At 41.6% G+C, this 20,914-nt stretch overlaps 1 protein-coding gene across 2 annotated transcripts; it reads right to left on the bottom strand.

The window, feature by feature from the left end:
* Positions 1 to 8,310: 8,310 nt before the first annotated feature.
* ISL2 (ISL LIM homeobox 2) lies at positions 8,311 to 18,749 on the bottom strand. 2 transcript variants are annotated; one of them, XM_030190360.1, is made up of 7 exons: positions 18,692 to 18,749; positions 17,806 to 17,995; positions 17,128 to 17,390; positions 16,681 to 16,683; positions 12,924 to 13,207; positions 10,963 to 11,130; positions 8,311 to 8,872 (listed from the first exon to the last, which is right to left on the bottom strand). In XM_030190360.1, the coding sequence occupies exons 1-7, from the start codon at positions 18,747 to 18,749 to the stop codon at positions 8,756 to 8,758; spliced, it is 1,083 nt and encodes a 360-aa protein (XP_030046220.1). In that variant the 3' UTR covers positions 8,311 to 8,755. The 2 variants fall into 2 exon arrangements, with proteins under 2 accessions (XP_030046220.1, XP_030046219.1); XM_030190359.1 differs by lacking the exon at positions 16,681 to 16,683.
* Positions 18,750 to 20,914: the final 2,165 nt, after the last annotated feature.

Genomic DNA, 20,914 nt, shown 5'->3' on the forward strand with positions numbered 1-20,914 from the left:
CACATCCCATAGTGCAAGAACAATGCTGAAAACTAGCCCCCCACCCGAAAGCAAATAGGATGCAAATTTTATAGGCGCTAGTAAATCAAAAGCAAGGGGCAAGAATATTCAATGCATGCATGCACGCACACAAGAGCTGCGCTTATCATGAAACTCCTGTGCGCACGCGCCAGGCAAAACAGGAAGTGCAAGAGCATATGGACGCCCTTCCCCTGTGCCATGAAATATAAGCCCTCCCCCCTCCAAATTTTTGTTGCAGTTGAAATCCCCTAAGAGGCTCACACCAAAGCACAAGAACATAGTAAATGACGGCAGATAAAGACCTGAACGGTCTGTCCAGTCTGCCCAAAAAGATAAACTCATTTTACATGGTATGTAATACTTTGTATGTATATCTGAGTTTGATTTGTCCCTGCCTTTCTCAGGGCACAGACCATAGAAGTCTGCCCTGCACCGGTTTTATTCTCCAAATACCAGCGTCGCCACCCAATGTCCGCTAAGATTCCATAGACCCATTCCTTCTAATCAGGATTGCCCTGTCCTCACCCCCAGCTTTGCTCAGACTCGCAAACATGTTTTTTTTTTCTCTCTATCAGTACTACAGGCTGCATGGACTTCTTTTACCTTTCTAAAGAAGCCAAAAACTGATAATTTAATGTGAAAAATTCAGAATAAATCCTCTCCTCAAAACCTGAATTCCATCCCTGACCTGGCAGTGAGCTTTTGGCATTAAGGCCAGTATTAGTTTCTGTGTTGTCTTCTGAGTATTTGGAGTGAATATATTATAATCACCTGATCTGAATCCATTTCAGTGCATTTACATACAATTTGCCCTAATCTTCAGTGCACAGATTAGCACGTGTGCTGGAGGGTTTTGTGCATGCTGTGTACATTAACATGCAGGTAGTTCCGGTGCTAATCACTCCTAGTGCTGGTGTTAGGTTTTGACTTGAGCCTCTGGATCTAAGTTTTGTACCGGAGGCAGCACAGAATGAAGAGACTTACTCAAGATCTGAAGGAGTTATCAGTGGGGGAGATGGAGTTTATCTTTTAGTCCCTGTTTTGTTTGGTTCGGTTTAAAAAATGATTTAAAACACATCTGTTCCGTGAAGTGTTTGGAGAAAATTAGTAGGAGACTGGGTTGGGGATAAATTAATGTATGTGACAGATTGAGAAGTTTTAAGCAGCTGTGATTTGAAGACTTTTTGGAATTTTAGTTTATTTTTTCTTTGGTATCCTCCTAGGTAGTTCCGCTTGGGGGGAAATGGGGGGCCAATCAGGCTGCTGGAGGGAAGCAGGCAGCATTCTAGCTCTTTTTGTGCCACTCTCCTCTGCCGGCTGAGATCAGCTGATGTTCCACAGCCTGTGATGCCCACAATACTTACGATGGCGGTTCCTGGAGTGTGTCTGCCACTGGTGCTGCAGAAGAGGGCTGGTTCTTCTCGTCCCCAGAAGCTTTTTTAAGCCTCTCCTTGCTGCTGTGGCTTGGTGGCTCTGCCCCCTCTCCAACCATCCTCCAATCCAAATGAGGATTCTCCATGATGCCCCTGTGATGTCACCCCATTGGGAGAGTAGTTTGGTGTCTCCGCCACCTCTCTGACCATCCTCCAATCCAGATGAGTATTCTCCATGATGCTCCTGTGATGTCATGCCTTTGGCAGAGGGGACGGTGATGGAAAGCCAGCTGAGGGTTTCTGAGTGGCATCTACCATGTTATTCACTGCTTGCTCACCAGGCAGCTTGCTGGCCTTTATTTATGCATGTTTTTCTTTGGTATCTGCCTGGGTAGTAGTTAGTTGGAATATAAATAAAATAAAATAAAATAAACTCACTAGGTGCTCTGCCTAGTCCCATCAGGTTTTCAGGATAGCCACAATAAATATACATAAGATAGATTTACATACCAAAAGGAGGCAGTGAATGCAAATCTATCTCATACATATTCATTGTGGATATCCTGAAACCCTGATGGAACGCTTGGAGGGCTGGATTGAGAAGCACTGCTCTAGCCTACCATACAGCAGGGGCATATCTCTGTTGGACCACGGGGGCCTGGGCCCCCCTAGATTTGGCCCTGGACCTCCCTACTGCCAACACCTTCGACCCCCCCCTCCTGCCGCCAACCCTCCCCCACCGCTGCTGGTACCTTTGCTGGCGCCGCCAGCCGAACAAGTCCTGTTCTCCGGAGCGGATCTGCAAGGGCAGGCTTCGCTTCTGTGAGTCTGACGTCCTGCACGTAGAACATGCAGGACGTCAGACTCACAGAAACAGAAGCCCGCCCTTGTAGATCAGCAACACGACCACGCGCTTCTGTTTCTGTGACGACGTGATGTCCACACAGTCCTTCCCACCGAAGTGTGGCCTGATCTAGTCCGGTCCAGGTCAGCGGCCGTCCGACTCCACAATTCTTCCCGCTGGCGCCCTGTTGCTCACCGCCTCGTCATGCCTCACTGCCACCCTGGCTGGCTGCTCACCATGACCCGCCTCTTGCCTCACAAATTCGGGTTTGCAAACTTCACGCCAACCAGTTACCACTCACCAGAGGAGGAGGACTGGAGCACTGAAGAGCCCACCACCGACCAGAGCCACCATCTGCTGCCTAGCCTGCCTATCACTGCAGCAGCACCAGTAGTCCTCCAGGCTCCACACTGCCCTGCCTGCTGTCCACTCGAGTCCAGACTGAGAATCCAGACTCTCCAGGTTAAAAAAAACAAAAACAAAAACAAAGCAAAAAACTTTGGGGACACTGGTGAAGTGATGCTGGGTTGGGCTGGTGTTGTGTGGGTTGTGGAACTGTGGGAACTGCAGAGTTAACTCGATGCCGGTGATGTGGGGTTAGTGCCCCCCCCCCCCATTTTAACTCTGACCCCCTCAAAATGTCAAGTCTAGATACGTCCATGCCATATAGAAAGAGTAGCAGGTTCTAGAGGCCATTTAGTATTACCCTTATTTTAACTGTATGCAGTGATAAAAGCATTATATTTACTCAAAGGTACTTTAACTTGCATTATTTTATAATTTAGTTTTTACAACTACTTTACTTTTTACCAGGGCTTTTTTTTGAGGGGGTACTCGGGGGTACTGAGTACCGGAACCTTTTCCAGTGTCTGCTAAAATTGACCCATGGACCACAAGTTTTAATGAAAGAGCTCAGACTCTACACACCAATTCTGCCTTGTCATAGATTCTGTGACTAGTTGCAGGGGGTCTGGTTATTGTGGAGTGAGTCCCTCAGTGATCACCCACCCCTGGAGGGTGGCCTGGCATTTGAGTACCGGCACCTTTTTGCTAGAAAACTTGCACTGCTTTTTACCATATAATTAAACACATTTTCCTCTTTTAAGAACATGTGCCATGGACCAGATGAAGTGTTCTGGTAACACACGAATAATTTATAATACTTGAGACCTGACCTGGTGTAACATTTACTCAAATAAATGTGCCCACTCTTATAGTTAATCTAGAATTTGCTCTTGGGGATTTTCAGAGCCATGTGAATAGGCCAAAACAAGGCATCCTGTGCATATATGAGGGGATGTGAGACTACTCACCCCCCTTTTCTCCCTCAAAAATACTTATAACAGGAAGACAACAAAGATATATAAATAATTCAGAGTACTAAAATTGCTAGGTGTTAAACAGGCCGCAGCTTTGTTTATTGGTGAGAATTGTATAACCCGAGCTAGTAAACAAGTTAACTTTATTTATTTACAACCAAGAACCTGACTACCCACCACTCACAGCAAGGAGTGTAGTGCAAGAAAGCCAACTAATGTAAACACCATGTTTACCCGCCATAGCAGCAAGGCTAATTCCAGACATGGGCCTTTATGCCTGTATTGAGCTGAGGCCCAATATTCACCACCTGGTGAACATTGAGGCCCTGCCCAGAAGGACCTCTTTCTGGGCAGGCTCTAGCTCATTATACCCACACTGACATAATAAGAGGGGGTGGGAAAGCAAGCTGCAACTGAGGATCAGGAAGGATTCTGGTCTTTGGGGCAGAGGGGGGCTGGCCCTGTATCAAGATCAGTTTTCCCACCCTCTCTTCCCCATTGGAGGACGATTCCTGCTGACCAAAATTTAAAGAATAATAGTCCAATCAGGGCTAATCTGCACCCTTACTCTGGGCCTGGTCTGAACAAGGACCCGCCACCATCCCTTTCTGCCTGCTGCAAGGCCCAGCCTGGACCCAGAATGCCAATCAAGAAAAGGAGGTTAGCTCATCCCCCCCCCACCCCCCCCCCTAAGAGGCAGGCTCCATACCCACCATTCTCCCTAAGTTACTTCTGCTACTGAAATCCTATAGCAGTAAATATTCTCACAACAGTTTCAAATTCCACATGAAGTAAGATTACATAGATTTGAAGGTACAGATGGTAAGGTAAGACCTAGGTAGATTTAAAATAGGAAATTCATTTAAGGTCGTGCCTGGATAATTCTCATGGAAATCTGGAGTTCATTAACCCTGCGTCTACTCTCTTATCTCCAAGTGTGCTGTACCATTTCCGAAATCCTAAAGAAGGGACTGTTATTAGAGCGAATGGCTTCTTTAACTCTGTTAGCGATGTTACCTTGACTTTCAGCAACTAAAAACAGGCTTGTCTTACTTCACATTTTCCCCGTCCCTCTCCCAACAGCTCACACACTTTCTCTCCTGTTTTAAGGAAGTGTTAAAACTTCTTCAGTGACTGAGTTCTCTCTAGCTATGCTCAGAATTATGTTAATTTTGATTAAACATGCAATTATCGGTGTCTTTAATACAGCATAAAACACTATAATTAAACGCAAAGTAAATTGAACTTCCACATCGATTCATTTAACAAATCCATGCACATCCCTGTTGTGGTTTAACTTTATGGTTGAAAGATGGAGCAATTATTATTTTTAAAAGTGTGCAATCTTTTCCACTTTGCTGGAAGAGCAGGAGAACTCTGGTAATTAGGGAATTTGATGACGCCTAGAATTTTTCCTTGCTTCTTCCTTCAACTCAAGAAGTCACCCCGATTAAAATGGAAGAGCTGTCACACGGATTCCAAAGGGTTAAATATTTGTGGATTGGGGGAGAAAAAAAAAAAGCCAGCGAGTCTTAGGTTTCTCTTCTTGCCTTGAGGCCTATTGTAGATTCAGTATCTTTCAGTTATTTCCTCCGATCACAAAGTCAGTATTCGAAAAACAAGTTGTTGGGTTTGAAATGTCACACCAGGTAACCTGGGCAATGTATATCCAGAGGCCATTTCTCCTTCCCCCACCCCCTCCTCCTCGAAAAAAAAAAAATCCCCCTCGACTTTGGAAAGAAAATAAACGCAGGACACGCCAGACTGGTTCTCGGAGCTGCAGCTTCTTTTTCTACCCAGGTCCCAGGGACTGTGCTTGTTGTGGCTTCATTCATTCATAGTTTGCAGGTGATGCCGAAGAGAGATAAGAAGCCGCCGAGCCCTTTTCCCCTGTCTAGACTCAAGAATTAATAAATGGAACTAGATTGATCACATCGCAAATGCACTCTGGGGACGAGAAGGACGTAAGAGCACCTCCCTCGGACCGGCACTAGGGACTTCTTTGCAGTCAATTCTGCCTGAGGAGAGGGAGTTTAGGCAAACCCAGTAATATAGAGACATGATCCAGTGCCCTCAGACCCCCTCCGCTTTCTGTCGCTTAATCTAAAGGAAAGGAGGTTCTTATTCTTCTCCAAAACTGCACGGAGCAATACTAGCTCCTAAATATATTATTAAGATTATGAATAGGACACAGCCGGGGCGAATGTTGTACTGCATAATTCATGTGGACATGAGGGTACTGAAACCATATCTAGTATATAAACTTCGCTTTTCAGTTCCAGATCTTGGAAATTACATACAGGTCCGGCAGACCACTCATTTTACAAGAAATACGTTGCTAAAAATGTGGATTGAAGGTTAGCAACGCGATTTGAAGTCATACTCCGTTTTCTTAGAGCAGCCCAGATTTACCCCCTAGTCTCGCCCTTAGAGACCGACAGGCCGATGTGGCCCCTGGTATAATCTCAAGTTAAAAGCTTGCTGAAGAGTGATGTTAGTTACCTCGAGGTCAGCAGAACTATTTTACAGCGGCTTGACTGAAGAAAATTCTGTATTCGTTTTTAAATGTTTTTGCATTCCTAATAAGCGTTAATCCAAAGTTTGGATTTTGAGGGGTTTTTTTTGTTTGTTTTTACTGTTGATTAATTATAATGTTTGATCAAATATAATGTTTGAAAAAAAAAAAAGCCATAAAATAAAACAAATAAGGGTAAATAACCTGCAAATCGTTAACAGCAAAAGAAATTTACCATACTGCTAAATGTCTTTTAAATATAACTGCATTTTAGCAACCATTAGATAATAAAAGTGAAATACGTTAAATCGTGAACAAAACTCTTCAAAATCTCTTACTGCACTGCTAATGCATCTTGCTTTTTAAAAAATGCTTTTTTTTTTTTTTTAATTTTGTTAAAGATCCTCTTTCATGCCGTGGTCACTTTTGTCTTAGATCTGTTGTTATTTGATTAGAAAGACTGCCAGTCAGAGAGAGAATTTCAAAACCCCAAGGCCCTCCTTTCTCAGAAAACCAACCCTTTCCACCCACACAAGTTACAACAAACTAGGCCGAGAACAGAAATAATAGCCATTACTAAATACACCATAATTTATCAATACCCTTTACTATAGTCTGCAGAAACTGTTCAGAAGAACAGCGAGTTTTCACATTGTAGCAGATAATTACGGCAAATAATCCGAGTTTCCAGTGATTCCGACAGATTCAGTATTAATTACCTACAAAATAATAGCTGTGGGTCATTGAACTTTAAACTTCTGGTGTCAACTTTAAGCCTGTTAGATTCTAGAATCTAGTCAGTACAAAAAGTTTGTACCATTATTCCACTAGAGAACAAAAATCGGTGACAAAGAGGCGCCAATATTTCAAAATGATTGGGGGGGGGGGGGAATACCGTGCAATTTATCCCGCCCTGTATCCAGATGAAGGGATTTTTCTCGGCATCGGGGGTGCTCGGTACCCACTGCGCTCCCAGAGCTGGTTCTTACGAAGCAACAAACTTCATAACAGACAGACAAATGCAGCTAGATTCCTATAGATAACGATGCTGAGAAACGGACAGAGCCAGATTTTAAACACGTTTATATTTTCACCCTCTCGATACCATTTGCATTTGCCAAATGACATAAAACTGTATTTAGCGGTGCTCATACCGTAACCCACAGAGCGGAGATACGAGTTACTGGTGTCTACTGCTGGCAAACGGCTGATTTTATATTGATATGCTTGCATATTATTAATTTATGCAGCTTCCCTGGGAGAAAAGCCTCCTGAGCCTGACTTGGAAAGGTTCTGCAGGTTTTAGATGAAAATGGCAGTCATTTATCACCATAACATCTAAACGAGTAAACTTAAAATTAATGAAGAGTGTGACTCCAGCTTAAAACATTTCAAGTTGAAGAAAATCCCCACTTGGTAACTGTTTCAGTCCACTCTGTACTCAAATCTAGACACATCCAGAACAAGAAAACAATCCAGATGAAAACATTTGGCTTGTAGATCTACCAACGTTCAATTTATTGTTTAATATTTCTGTAAACTCTTTGCTGTTTGGCAGAGTCTGTTAATGTACTGATTAATACTAGGCCTTAACAGCAATGTCTATACTGCTGTTTGTATCTAAAGCTGAGATTTAATATATTCAGACTATATACCGTAATCGTTATCATTGCTATCTTAGCTCATTTATAATTATTGATAATTTATGGCCAATAAAACATACAGTCACAAAAATGTCAACTGTATTCGAGCCTGCACACCAAAGAACAGTTACTCAGTGAACCGTATTCCGAAATCAAAGGCCTCAGAATTAACGCAACATATTTTGACAGATTATTTGCATATTTTAAATGTGCAGTGTTTACCTTTTGCATTTTACTGTAGTGTTTTATTTTAGTTAATACCATAACCTTGTACCCCATGCAGTAAATTCAGGACCCGTCCGGGAATTATATTAAAATTTCAAGGGTCTAGTTTGCAAATAGTGATATTTGCCCAAAAGTACCAACACAAATTCTTCATAAAATTTATTTTATTAAGATCAAATATCAATCCCAATATGAACTGATGTTTGCATGACAATAAATAACAATAACTTACTTTTGTTCTTTAAAGGCTCAAGCAATCTGTCCTCCATCCATAATTTAAAACATTTTCAACAACAATAGAATGTCTCAGTATTTCCATATATTTTTTTTCCAGCAATCATGCGCATTATAAACAAAGGAAGGACAGGATTCTCTGACGTCATCATAATGACAAAAAAAATCTCAGAAGGAAATGGTTTCAGGGCAGTGGGGAAAATATACGGAAAAATGCCATTCAAAGTAGAACTCTGATTTGAGATGAGTTACTGATTCCCAATCAGTCCTAGGCAGGCCCAGAAATCGTGATTGTCCTTCAGAGAAGAATGTCTTATGAGTGACTTGGGACTAATTATATTTTCCCCGTGGTTGTTTAAAAAAAATTGTATCCACAGCAAAGGGTTTTGTCCATTCTGAAGAAAGCAGTCCAGATCATTGGTATATTTGGCACCCGAGATAATTTGTGAGGAAGGAGTGCCTTTAGTCAGACCTCTGGAGAGGGCTACAGACCCCTGGCTTGATGGGTAACATGCAGGACAGGACGAGAGGGAAGCGATCATGCTGAGTTCCAATCCTGGGTGGGCTGGGGACCCAAGGCTTCACGTTTCCACAGGGCTAGGTACCATGCTGTTGGGAGTGTCAGGTAACTGAGAGGACAGAGAGGTCACGTCACTGCCCGAGGAGTTACCCAAGGAGCCAGATTCAGAAAACGAGACCTGAAATCATAAAAGGAGAAATATGTAAGTATCTCAATTCTGCAATGAATCGTTAGAGGAAAAAAATAACTTTCACATGACACAGCATGGACAGTCCCCGCAGTGAAGGAAACCGAGTTGATGTTTGACCAATCAACACAGACGGTTTTCCTATTCTTTAACTAAAGGAGACTGCTTCAGTGACTTGACTCGCTCGTCAAAAAGAGATTTTCCAATTTTCACCAAACTGCACAAAGCAAGCCACCCATCAGAAGGGCTTTATTACGAAGGTTTTCCTCCTTATACCAGTATATGTCCTTTTGTAAAGGAAGGGAGCACTGCGGCTGACACCATTTCAGGGAGGAAATGTCCTGACCTGATGAGATCCTGTGGCCATGGTTCTGACCCCATGTTGCATAAGACCATACCAGAGGAGATTCTCACTCTACACCATTCTCGGGTCACGGAATAGAATGTTCTACACCTATTAAATTACAGCCGGTCAAATCTACCCCGTTCTTCAAGTTCATTTGAACTAGGCAGTGTTCCAACAGCAAATGAGCTATGCTAGATCACATATATTACTCCCTGATGTATGGGACACATATATCATACCTTCCCTCTTGGAAAGCAAGCAAATTAACATTTAATTATGCACATATCCCGTCTCATTTTTCCACTATAGTCAAATATCACATAGGATTCGTTTTTGATCGTCCATATAAAGCATAATACATTAGCAACAGCAGTCGGTAAGATATTTTAGTTTAAGAACCAGTTAGGCAAGAAAGTGGTATAAAATGGGCTGCAGCTTTATTGGTGAGGAACTATAACACCACAGCAATGTGAAACTTTATTTAAACTAACAAAGAAAAGAGTACTATTACTATAAGCAGCAAGAGCAAGGACAGTACTGGACCTCCAGGTCTGAGTTTACGTGCTTAGGCCTAACCTTCCCCGCTGGGTGAAAACTGAGGCATGTTCAAAGGGCCTTCCTTGAATGCACCTTTGCTTGGGAACCCCCCATCCCCACCCCCCACCAAGCTGCAACAATAAAAACACCAAGAAAACAATAAATAGCAAATGAAAAACCTATGACCATCCGACTAGGTGGGTGGGGCAGGTAAGCCAGATGTCTCCGAGGAGAGGGAAGGAAAGTTCCGGAGCCTGGGAGGAGCTCCAGCTTAACTCCCCCCCCCCCACACCTTCTCTCGCCCCTCCTAGAGAGCAAAGGGGGGGCTCCTATTGGGGGAGCCTTCTCACTGCCATTCAAAACTTTCTTACCCCACTAATAGCAACAAAGCCGGTTCAGGCTTTAACCTCCTGAGCCTTCCCCTGCACTCCCAACCCCCTCCCCCCCCACACCGATGCAGCTCCGGTAAACAAGCTAGCCGGGGACCACCATGACGCCAAGTGCGGCATCGGGGGTGAGCTCACCACCCGTTTAAAGGCAGGGCTCTGGACAAGCCTCTTGCCCTTAATAACTAAGAAATATAATATGGTTTGTTTCCTAAAATAACAGCTCCTTCAGGAGAAATCCTTAATTAAATATGTACACCTTAAGCATGCTTCTCTTTTTTTGTTTCACATGTAACAGTGGAACGCTGGTGGTCACGAGTGTTTTAAGGAACAAAAATACCATACAGATGTAGACCCAGAGAAAGTAGAAAGCCCGGGATAGGATACATGGAGAGTGTAAGTAGGCTGGGAAGAGTGTGAGAATAAGGTCAGTGGCTGTTTTCTTTTCGAGCTGTACACTGGTAACATAAGAACCTCCATTGTGCTGTACAATCGCCTATTGATAAAAGTAAAACCAATGTGACCATTAATTGAAAACTAACTAGCCCATTTTGAATCCAATCCCAAAGGGTCATTTATATGAGTTTTCCCCTTATTACAGTGACGCTGAAAATGCATCTGCGAGGAAGGATAATAAGAGAAATTCAGAGAAGGGATCCAGTAACTCTGAAGCGGGCTCGGGAAATGGGAAGTGAGTTTAAAGGTAGGGTCAAAGGAGTTGGGTCAGGGAGGATAAAAGGAGCGGGAGCTAAGGTTACAGACTGGGATATTGGGGGGGGGGGGGGGGAGTAAAGGCCGAAGCTGCCTCTTACCAGCTGCTGGAAGGCAGGTTGCTCCAAGTCACTCTGTAAGGCGAACTCGCTGAGCGCTTTCCAAGGTGGCTGGTAAGTCTGAACCTCCACAGCACTGCCCTGCACTGAGCTGTCATGGCGGATGGGACTCCCGGCCACCAGGGGGGTCCCCGTCAGACCTTGCAAACTCTGGACAGAAAGAGAAAAGCACAGCTCAGGCAGGAATAACACAGGATCCTATGGCCAGACACCATGCCAGAGGTACTAATAATGTTATTTAGTGGTGAGAAGAGTATTAATAGGCATTGCCACTATTCCCTAGCAGTAGCTACTTTTGATTTTGCAGCGACGACCTAAGATTTATAAACCAAGCACTCTCTAAATGACCTTGAATACAGCTAGTTGCCAAATGAATGAAAGAAATAGAGTGAGACAAACTGCTACTGATCCAAATTATGTATATTCATAAATGCATTAAATTCAGGTGTTGCACGTATTCAACCACAGACGTGTACTGAGGAGCTAGAACAGTTCCTTTGGTACAAAAAATGTCATTAACAATACAAACAACAATATTAGCAATATCTGTAAGAACATAATGTGCTTATTTAACAGTATAGTGGGTGTACTTTAAGCATAAGAATGCTTTTCTGTAACTTTGGAGCTTTATGTGCGTAACGGGGGCGTTTTCTCGTTTTCTATTCTGCAATTTCAGTTCCTGATTCAAGGTGGTAGTGAACAAACTGTTCTCATCCCACCCTCAAGGCTCAGAGAGCTCCCTTTCTAGATCCAGTTACAACACTTCATTTCTTTCACTGAAATCTTACAAGCCAACTTTTCTCCTTTCGCCAATTCCCCAATGCTTTCAGTTTACAAACAGGGTACACAATATAGCTTCAGCCTGATGCAGAGATGATCTGAACCTGCCTTAATAATATTGGGACTAGCTCATAATTTGAGCTATTTATTTCATAACATTAATCTGTGTCAAATCAGGACTGAAAAATTAAATTCACTGTTCAATATTTATTTATTTATAACATTTGTATCCCACATTTTCCCACCTATTTGCAGGCTCAATGTGGCTTACATAATTCCGCAAGTGGTGATTACCAGTTCCGGATAGGAGAAATACATAGTTGGGGCAAAGGGACAGATTAGGTTAGGTTACAAGAGGAAAGTTTGTCCTATGGTAAGAGCTAAAGGTAATAGGTTAATATAAAACAATTTGTGTACATTTATCCATTGTCTTTCTGCACCCCCCCCCCCCCCCCCCGTAAAACTGTCTAAGAGTTTCTTTTAGTTCTGATGGTCAAAATCGGAACTTTTTTTTTCACATCAGTAGCAATTTATGTTCTGAACTTTATACTTTGTCTACAAAATAAATTATGATGATCGACTGACATTTAATTGTCATGGTTTTTTTTTTCTGAATTAGTAAGACCCATTGAGTTTCTCATCAAGTGCAGGGAGTAATCCCAGGCATGTAAGAGATAAACAGCTTTACTGGGGTATGCCTTTAACACGCATATATTCCAGTTATGGACCATTTAAACTGGAAGTCAGGTCCGAACAGATAACTGCATAAAATGTGAAAAGGTCTCACATTGTATTGAAAATATGTTGTTCATTATACCTTTGTCTCTGCTACTTATATAATGCTGTAACTTCTAACTTATAAAAACAAAAGTACCTTTTATACATAAACCTGTATCCCCCCCCCCCCCCCCACACACACACACACTACATTATAGAATCATCTTCTATAGATCGGTGTATTTTGACTTGGACTAACTCAATACTGGGTTGCTAGTATTGCAGCATTCAAACATCACAGGAAGGTAAATTATTTAAATTAGGTTCCTTGCGACTCAGCTGTAGTGGCTGTCTTCAAACCCTGACTCTCATGTCTTTCAGAAACTTTGCGCTTATTAAAGTAGCTGACTGTGGGGGGGGGGAGGGGGGCGAGAGCATGTCCTTACAGTCTTGTCGTGCTGCTGTTGTTGCTGGATCTGCTTCATAAGTATGGATTTCTTCTTGTCTTTACAGCGCTTGTTCTGGAACCAGACACGAATAACCCTGGGGCTCAGGCCGGTCATCTCTACCAGCTGCTCCTTCATAAGCGCATCGGGCCGTGGATTGGCCGCATAGCAGGTGCGCAGCGTGTGGAGCTGCTTCTCGTTCAGCACCGTCCGCACCCGCGTAGTCTTCTCGCTTTGCTTGTGGATGTGAGGCCTGAGGGAGGACTGGCGGCCGCTCACCGAATCTGCAACAGCAAAGAAGTACCGATTGCAGCCGTCAACAGTAACCAAGGACACTGTCGGGTCTTTTACTAAGGCGCACTAGCATTTTTAGCCCGTGCTAAAATAGGTGCGCGCTAAACGCTAGAGATGCCCATAAGAATACATGTATAATTCTTCTTAATGTCCCAAACATCAAAACTTAATCAAAATTTTCTCATAACTACAATGAGGTAGACATTTTATTTGAATTTAAGGGGATCATCAGATCTAACTGCAGCACATATCATATGAACAATTTTGTTCTTTCTTTTTCAAAGAAATGGTTGTGGTGCAAATCTTCATAAGGTCACCATTTTTGTATTTTCTATAAGAATATTTTATTATTAATTTTCTTCTTTCTAATTTTTCAATATCTTGTAGCTGCACATTATAGCAGCATTTTAGCAATATAAAAAACGTGTATTGTAGCACACACTTATCTTTAAATAGCGGCAGCCTTTGACCGCAGGAGAACCTCCACCGACGTGGCCAGGTTTCGCAAAAAGCTTCCTCAAGGAAGAGGCTCTCATAACATAGTTCAAGTGCTCCCGCATCAGAAAAATATGGCCGCCATAAGAATACATGGGCATCTGTAGCATTTAGCGCACACCTATTTTTAGTGCACGGTAAAAATGCTTACGTGCCTTAGTAAAAGACATACTCTTTACTTTTGTAATATATAAAGACAATAATGATTTTTGTAACCCTTTGGAAAACTTGCTTTAGTCTATGTGAAGTCTAGAGACGTGTAGAGTGGGGAGAGGGGCACAATTCTAGTAAGATGGCCGGAAACTGAAGTCGGGTCATCAGTACTGCCGGCCACAGCAAATGACAGAGCCCAGTGGCAGCTCTTCCTTTAACAAAGTAGGAAGAAGCTCCTTTCATGCTAAGTCATTGTAAGGTGGTGCCAAGTCACTTCACTCTACACCGTAATCCTTATTTTTGCTGCTACAATGTGGACTAGTATAAGAGTAGATTGCTGACCGGGAGAATGATATGGGGGAGGGAGGAAGGAAGATTTGATGCTGTTTGGAGGAATGAAAATACCTAAGAGGATGCTACTGAAATATACAGAGATGTCTCCTATTTTATGTGTATAGTGAGCAAAAATCAAAATATAAAGTCTTACAAGATAAATATGAGTACTATAGACTCTCATACATAGATTTCTTTATTTATTTGCTACATTTGTACCCCACATTTTCCCATCTATTTGCAGGCTCAATGTGGCTTACATTATATTGCAAAAGATATAGTTATGAACAGAGTAAGAGGTTTGTTCTAAATTAACATATTACTATGTAAGAATTAAGGAAGATATGTCTGTGGAATAATTTACATAACACATAATGGAAAAGAAAAAAAATGATAATATGGCTAATATAATCAGTTTAGAGGGATTAGTAGGTGGTTGGTTTAGATATAGAATAATCAAGTTCTAAGGAGGATTCTTATTGTAAGTGTTTTCAAGCAAGTGTGTTTTCAGTAATTTCCTGATATATGAATAGAAAGATAGAAGAGTATCCTTATGTCAAAATGACAAACAAATGTAATTTTAAATATAATAATAATTTAGTTGTAGCTAAATATACAAAATACAGTATTGTTTCAAAAAAAAAAAATTTTTCAGATTTATTAGCAAATCACCTCCACAGCTTTTTAAATGCTAATTTCCCTCTGGTTTGGACTGTTTTGCTGAAAGTTTAATAAAACTGGCAATTCGCAACTAAACTTTGTGGCATGGTGGAGCCATCTCCATGTAATAAGAAAGTACAAAGCTGCTTTGGCTGTCAAGCAACATACTCTTCAATCTTCATTAAAAACTTGGGCACCGTTAGACTCATATTGTGCTACTATCAGCACCTGGGCTCAAGTTTCTTTAATTGCTCTGATCACCTTTACTGATACCTTTTTATTCTCCCAGACTATAAAATAAGCAGTATATGAATTATCACACCAGGTTCAATGGATGCTTTCCTGTTCTGTTATATTGTTAAATTGTATGTTGTAAACATTTAAGAAACAATTTTCAATAAAAAAAAATTTTTTAATGACATGTTATACTTTTTTCAACCCAAATGTATTTTTTTTTAATATGGTCTACTTCAATCACTGTGTTTTCCAAAAACAATAGGGTAACATTATCTAATGTTAAGCTTCTCATTTCACTATAGGGTTTCATAAAAATATTTTAATACCATTGAGGTTGAAAGCAGAAATTTGTACTTGCAGCATCTGAATGGCATCTCTTTCCTAATCTTTCCAGGGAGTTTCTTTAAAAGGGATGAAAATAGATGGGGAAAAAAAACCTTAAGGAACATTATTTTTTCAAAAGTTATCTTCCATTCTATGAGGAAAACTCTGGAAAACAGGGCCCCGCACTTTCACTATAGCGAGAGAGAGTCAGGGATATGGGACCTGCAGCTGCAAAGAAATACTTGAAATCTGGAGAAAATAAAGGGTAACAATATGTCTTTAATAAAATTACTACCTCCTTCTGGAGAAATATTTGAACCAGGTTTTTTCCCCTGTGGATATGTGATTTAAGAAATAGTTTGCAAAATGCTACAAATTAGTCTAATTACGGTTAACCTTGCAGTGGGATTTGGCAAGTCTGCTCCAGTACAGTCAGGGTAATGGCACCAAAGACATCAAGGCCATATTGGAAAGAGGAAGGATGGGGGAGGGGCGGAGGAGAAAGCTATAGATAGAGAAGGGAGAGGGGCCTGCCTGCCTGTCAGAATTTGCAACTTTGGGTGACATTTTAGCTTCCACAATTAAAATGATACAGGATTGAAAAATAAACACTGCCATCAGAGACTTGGCTTTTCCCTCCTTGACTGACACAAAACATTGTGCCCCCCAAATCCCACCCCAATGCTATAAACAAGTTGCTCAGAAGGCAGCAGTGCTTTTCTGTCCTGATCAAGGCTCTCTATATATTCCACATAAAAAAAAAGAAAAATAAATAGATTTTAACAAAATCTAACTGCAAATCAATTTGTCACTTTGAAAAAGAAAAAGTAATAGATGAAAAAAAGCAGGCAGGTGAATTCCAGCTTGTAAAAAAGCAGATCGTTTTGCTTAAAAAATTATTTAATTGACTTGTTTAAAAATGTTTACGTCTAATCCAATCACAGATAATTAATTCTATGTGGTTTTATTCACAGGCTCAAAACTCCTAGCTGAACTTTCTCTAATTTTCACTGAATAATGAAAGATTTCTTTAAAAAAAAATTAAATAATTCGGAAGTTATACGGATCCATAACGTCAGGTATCAACGAATAATTTGTTCACTGCCGACAAAAAGACAGCTAGGGCTGTAAGTCCCTAAGAAACCACATTCTCCATGTGTGCCAATAAAGTGTAATGCTATGCAGCCAGGGCTTGAAAGGCTAAGTAGCAAAGTCCCAGGTGCGCATTCCCCTGGTGTCCTTTGTAACTCTTGTAAACCACCTGCTACGCAACTGCCGAATCGTCTCTACCTGATATCTCGGGATATAAAGACTACATCTGCAAGTTACTGATGCGCTAATATGCCATGCACAAAAGTCAATTCGCCTTACAATAGGCCAGCTGATGTACTATACATCATCTATACTGACATTATGAAAGCATAACATATACTGCTACTGTGTTCACTAATTGTTCACTATATATCGATTCACTGTGTTAAATATATAAGCCAGTATACTGTACATTGCATGGGCTAATTTAATATATAATATGGTACATTTTTACTATCATGCTGAAGGGGTTTTGTTTAATGCCTAAATACTGTTTCTTTCTTCCATATTATGTTGTCAAATATGATATACGTAAGAGAGATAGAAGTAGGACAGGATGAATAGATCAGTTCTGTGTAGCCACCCACCAGAAATCTGTGCTTGTGATGGGCCTTACCTGACAGGTGCAAGCCTCTGTTGCTCTGGATGTGACCAGGGCTGAGAGGGCTCTCGGCAGAACTCCTGTCCAGCAGGAGGCTATGATCAGCCCGGCAGAGCAGCTCGTGATCCCGCAGAGAGAATTCGTCCCCCGGCAAGAGCTGCCTGGTGCACACCGAGCACCGAAAGCATTCAATGTGGTACACGTTCTCCCGGGCTCTCATCACCAAATCACTGCTGCTGAATGCCATCTTACACTTCGCACATTTTATACCGAATAACCTGAGCAAAAAACAAAAAATGGGGGGGGGGAAAGGGGAGAAGTACGTTTACTACTCTCATCCTGAACTGCCCGAGCTTCCCGGCAAAAACATAATCAAACATTTTTGGGAAAGGCATCAAAGCAGAATACTTAAAATTTTTTTTTTAAAGGGCTTCATTTTTTCTAGTATAAATCAGCAGGCACAAAAGGGGGGAAGGGGACTTCAGAAACGATGTTTCTAGGCAAAAAGAAACAATTTCAGAAATAAAAAGCAAAAGTTCTGTTAAGTTTCAGATCCCACATGCATTTTCCTTTTAATTCTGAAATCGTTTTGGGTTCTTCATACTATTCTGAGACAGTGAATTCGACAAACATACCACATAGACAGATAGAGGGGATTTTTTTGTAAATATGGAAACAGAGCTTATGATTCACCTGATATAATCCCTTTTACAGTAAGTCTTGCCATCTCTTACAAAGCAAGTGCACGTTTCATCCAGGTACTGACTGCATTCAGCGCATTTTAAACATGCGGCATGCCACTCCAGGTCCGGGGAGACCTTCAGGATGTACTGGTCATGGATCTGACTGCCACAGCCTACACACATGGAAAGTCCCGGCTTCTCTAGCAGGGGAGAGGAGCAGAGACATCAACACACTTCATGGAGCACAGCAACCTGCATCCTCTCTCTGCATGCAACTGCCTTCCCCACCACAACCAGCCGGACTCTCAGTATCCAGGGTACTTCTTCCCATAGGACAAAAAAAAAAAAAAAAAGGGTATAACATCAGATGCAAAGCAGAGGTTGGAAGAGATTCACTAGACTTTTACTATCACTTCTTGGCCGGTTTGACTAGGGAAAATACATTTGAAAATGTGCATACTGAAGACGAAAGACTGCACACCGGGAAGCTATGGATGTGTACTTTCACAAGAACTAATATAATGTGTGCAAAGTGGAAGTTACCCTCTTATTTCACTGCTCGGCTTTTTTTTTTTTGTTTGTTTGTTTACAAACAGATTTTTAATAGGGCGTTTTCCCCCCTTCATATCAAAATGGTATAAGTATAAAACAATCGCCCTAGGAAAAGAAAGCAAAGAAAAAAAATCAAACATTTCAGTTTTAGATTCAGTATAGAACTGAAAAAATGTAGCCCAAAGTTACTTAAGTGCCACTGAGGGGAAACAACCCTTTAAATAATAATTGGGGTCAACAGTAAAATACGGTAACAAAAATAGTAAAAAACTATTTTATCCACTTGCAGAGCTAACTGAATATTTTTACAAAACTAAGACGTATTTGATTACTGTAAGACTTACTCTTGGAATGATCCCCCATGGCACCCAGAAAAGGATACTGAAAGCTTATCTCCACCATACAGAGAGCTGAGTTGCAATGTTTGACGCAGAAACAAGCCTGTACGTCCCACTCCGGCTCTGCTTGCTAACTACTCAACTCCGCTGGAGCGCAGGCTGCACAGGATCGCCCGCTGCATGACGTCAGAGCAAGGCACCGAGGAGCAGGCGACGTCACTCTCTAGGAGAAAAAGGAACTTCCGCAGGTGATTGGCGGACAGGGAGAGGCAGACGAGTAATAGGTGCGCGTAGAGAATGGAGGCGTGTCCTGGGGGGAGGGGGCGTGCAAGGGTTTCCTGAAGCTGATGGGTGGGTGGACGTGTGTGCGCTCAAGGAGGTTCCAAGGCTTCTCTCCCTCTTTCCGTTTCCCGGAGCTCAGGATCTTGCAGCCTAGGGGTTAGAGAAGAGGGAGAATGAGATCTCCTGGAGTCACGTTTCAGGCTCTCTTTACGGGAGTGTGAGGGACATTAACGGTGTGCGTGGAGAGAATGGAAACTAGCTAGGTATATCCTTAGCGAGGGCTCCTAACATGTCCCCCACCGATCCCAAGAAGGAGGAGGGAGGTTTCAGGAGCCAGGCCTTCGCCTTCTTTTTTCGTTATCTGAAGCACAGAGGCAAATGGGGAAACAGATATAGGAGAGCCATAAGGAAAAACAATAGGGAAGAAGATTTGATATCTTGGTTTACTAATTCTCCACCTCTCACTCTGATTGTCCTTTCTTGTCCCAGACACTTCTGACAGAAGCTGCAGAGACCTCACTTTTCCCCTCTAGACTACTGCTCTGGAAAGGTATTTTTATTTACTAACCGAGCCCAGCTATTTCCTAGGTTTGTGCTGTTATTAACAGAGCAGACATCGTTGCTGGCTGTAATAGGACTGACTGAAAAATCAGAGAATCCGTTTCTACTTGTATATATTGTAATGTTTTCGAGGACATTTCATTCAGTAAGTTTACAGTTTCCGACTTAGACATTCCTCTAGTGTCATACTGCCCAGCTGCTTTACAAATATAAAACAAATCAAGGTGTTAGAAATTTATTTTTTAAAAATGATTTTTAACAATTCCATGAAACCACAAACCTCAGCTTTGAAGAAAGAAAGAGCTATAGTTAGGGGGAAAAGCCAGCTTTAAAAAAAATTCGTACTCTTCCAATGCTAGATTGACATTGCCAGTTAGAAGGGATTCGTTTTTGAAAATGAAAGATAGAGATCAATTGAAACTGTAATATAATTTCTCTTTTTTTCCTAAAACAATCTTTGTGCCGTTAGCCACATTCTTTCATTGTAGGTTGTTCCCTTACTCTTGCCCTCAGGTCAAAGCAAATAACTGATTACACCTGACGTCCATACCTTATGAGCAGCCTTGGTCAGCAGATATTCACACCATACAACAGAACCAAAAGGGGCCAGGAAGAATGGGATCACTTCGCTAATAACGTATAGGGATAATAGAGTTCTTTGAAATATCTTTCTAAAATGTGCCAATTTGCCCTTCCCATTCCCATAATGTAGACTTCCATAGCTTCACTCCCCTTCATACCATCTTGACAAGAAGTATTATGAAATATTAATCATTAAAGGAGACTTTCAGTACTATTCTCGAAACATCCTTCTCCTTACATCATCAACTAGCAGATTCTTCTCTCGTTTTGTATCGGTTGAGCTTCGCTTATTATATGCGCAATTCTAGAAATCCTATTGTTACTGGAGAAATCATCGAGTGGATTTACAGTTCTGCTTAACCCTCCATTGTCCCAGATGCAAAATAAATGCTCGTATATAATATAAAAACCGCTTTGTTTGTAACCACAGAAAGGCAGTTTAACAAATCCCCATCCCCTCCCCCCTTTTCCCTTTCTTGAATTTTGAAAATGATAACGCTTTACTGTCAAGCCTCATCCCCGTGAAACTTAGTCCATCAGGTTCCTTAAGCTAAGTTTTTGATAGACCAATGGTTCAGTTTAGTGTGTATAAACACGTTGATGTATGAATAATATGTATTATAGTACATCAGGGTTTTTGTGTATGTGTAAAAGCAGCCAGAGTTATGCATAAGAAAAGTTACACATTGTAGGTTAAGTATAATATAGAACCACAACATATAAAAACTCGACTTGAGCAGTCATCACATGAACTTTTGATGGAAGCGCCGTGTTCTGGATTTGTTCTTAGAAGTTTAAGCAGGG

This window comes from Microcaecilia unicolor, chromosome 1, assembly GCF_901765095.1.
Source record: "Microcaecilia unicolor chromosome 1, aMicUni1.1, whole genome shotgun sequence".
Lineage (NCBI taxonomy): Eukaryota > Metazoa > Chordata > Amphibia > Gymnophiona > Siphonopidae > Microcaecilia > Microcaecilia unicolor.

Excerpts from the sequence above, each read along its gene's own strand:
- ISL2 (XM_030190360.1), bottom strand. The coding sequence starts at position 18,749 with ATGGTGGAGATAAGCTTTCAGTATCCTTTTCTGGGTGCCATGGGGGAT. Across the intron at positions 17,391-17,805 it reads TGTAAAAGGGATTATATCAG|GTTATTCGGTATAAAATGTG; the intron begins GTGAATCATAAG and ends TTTTTTGCTCAG. Across the intron at positions 11,131-12,923 it reads AACAGCAGCACGACAAGACT|AGTTTGCAAGGTCTGACGGG; the intron begins GTAAGGACATGC and ends CTTTCTGTCCAG.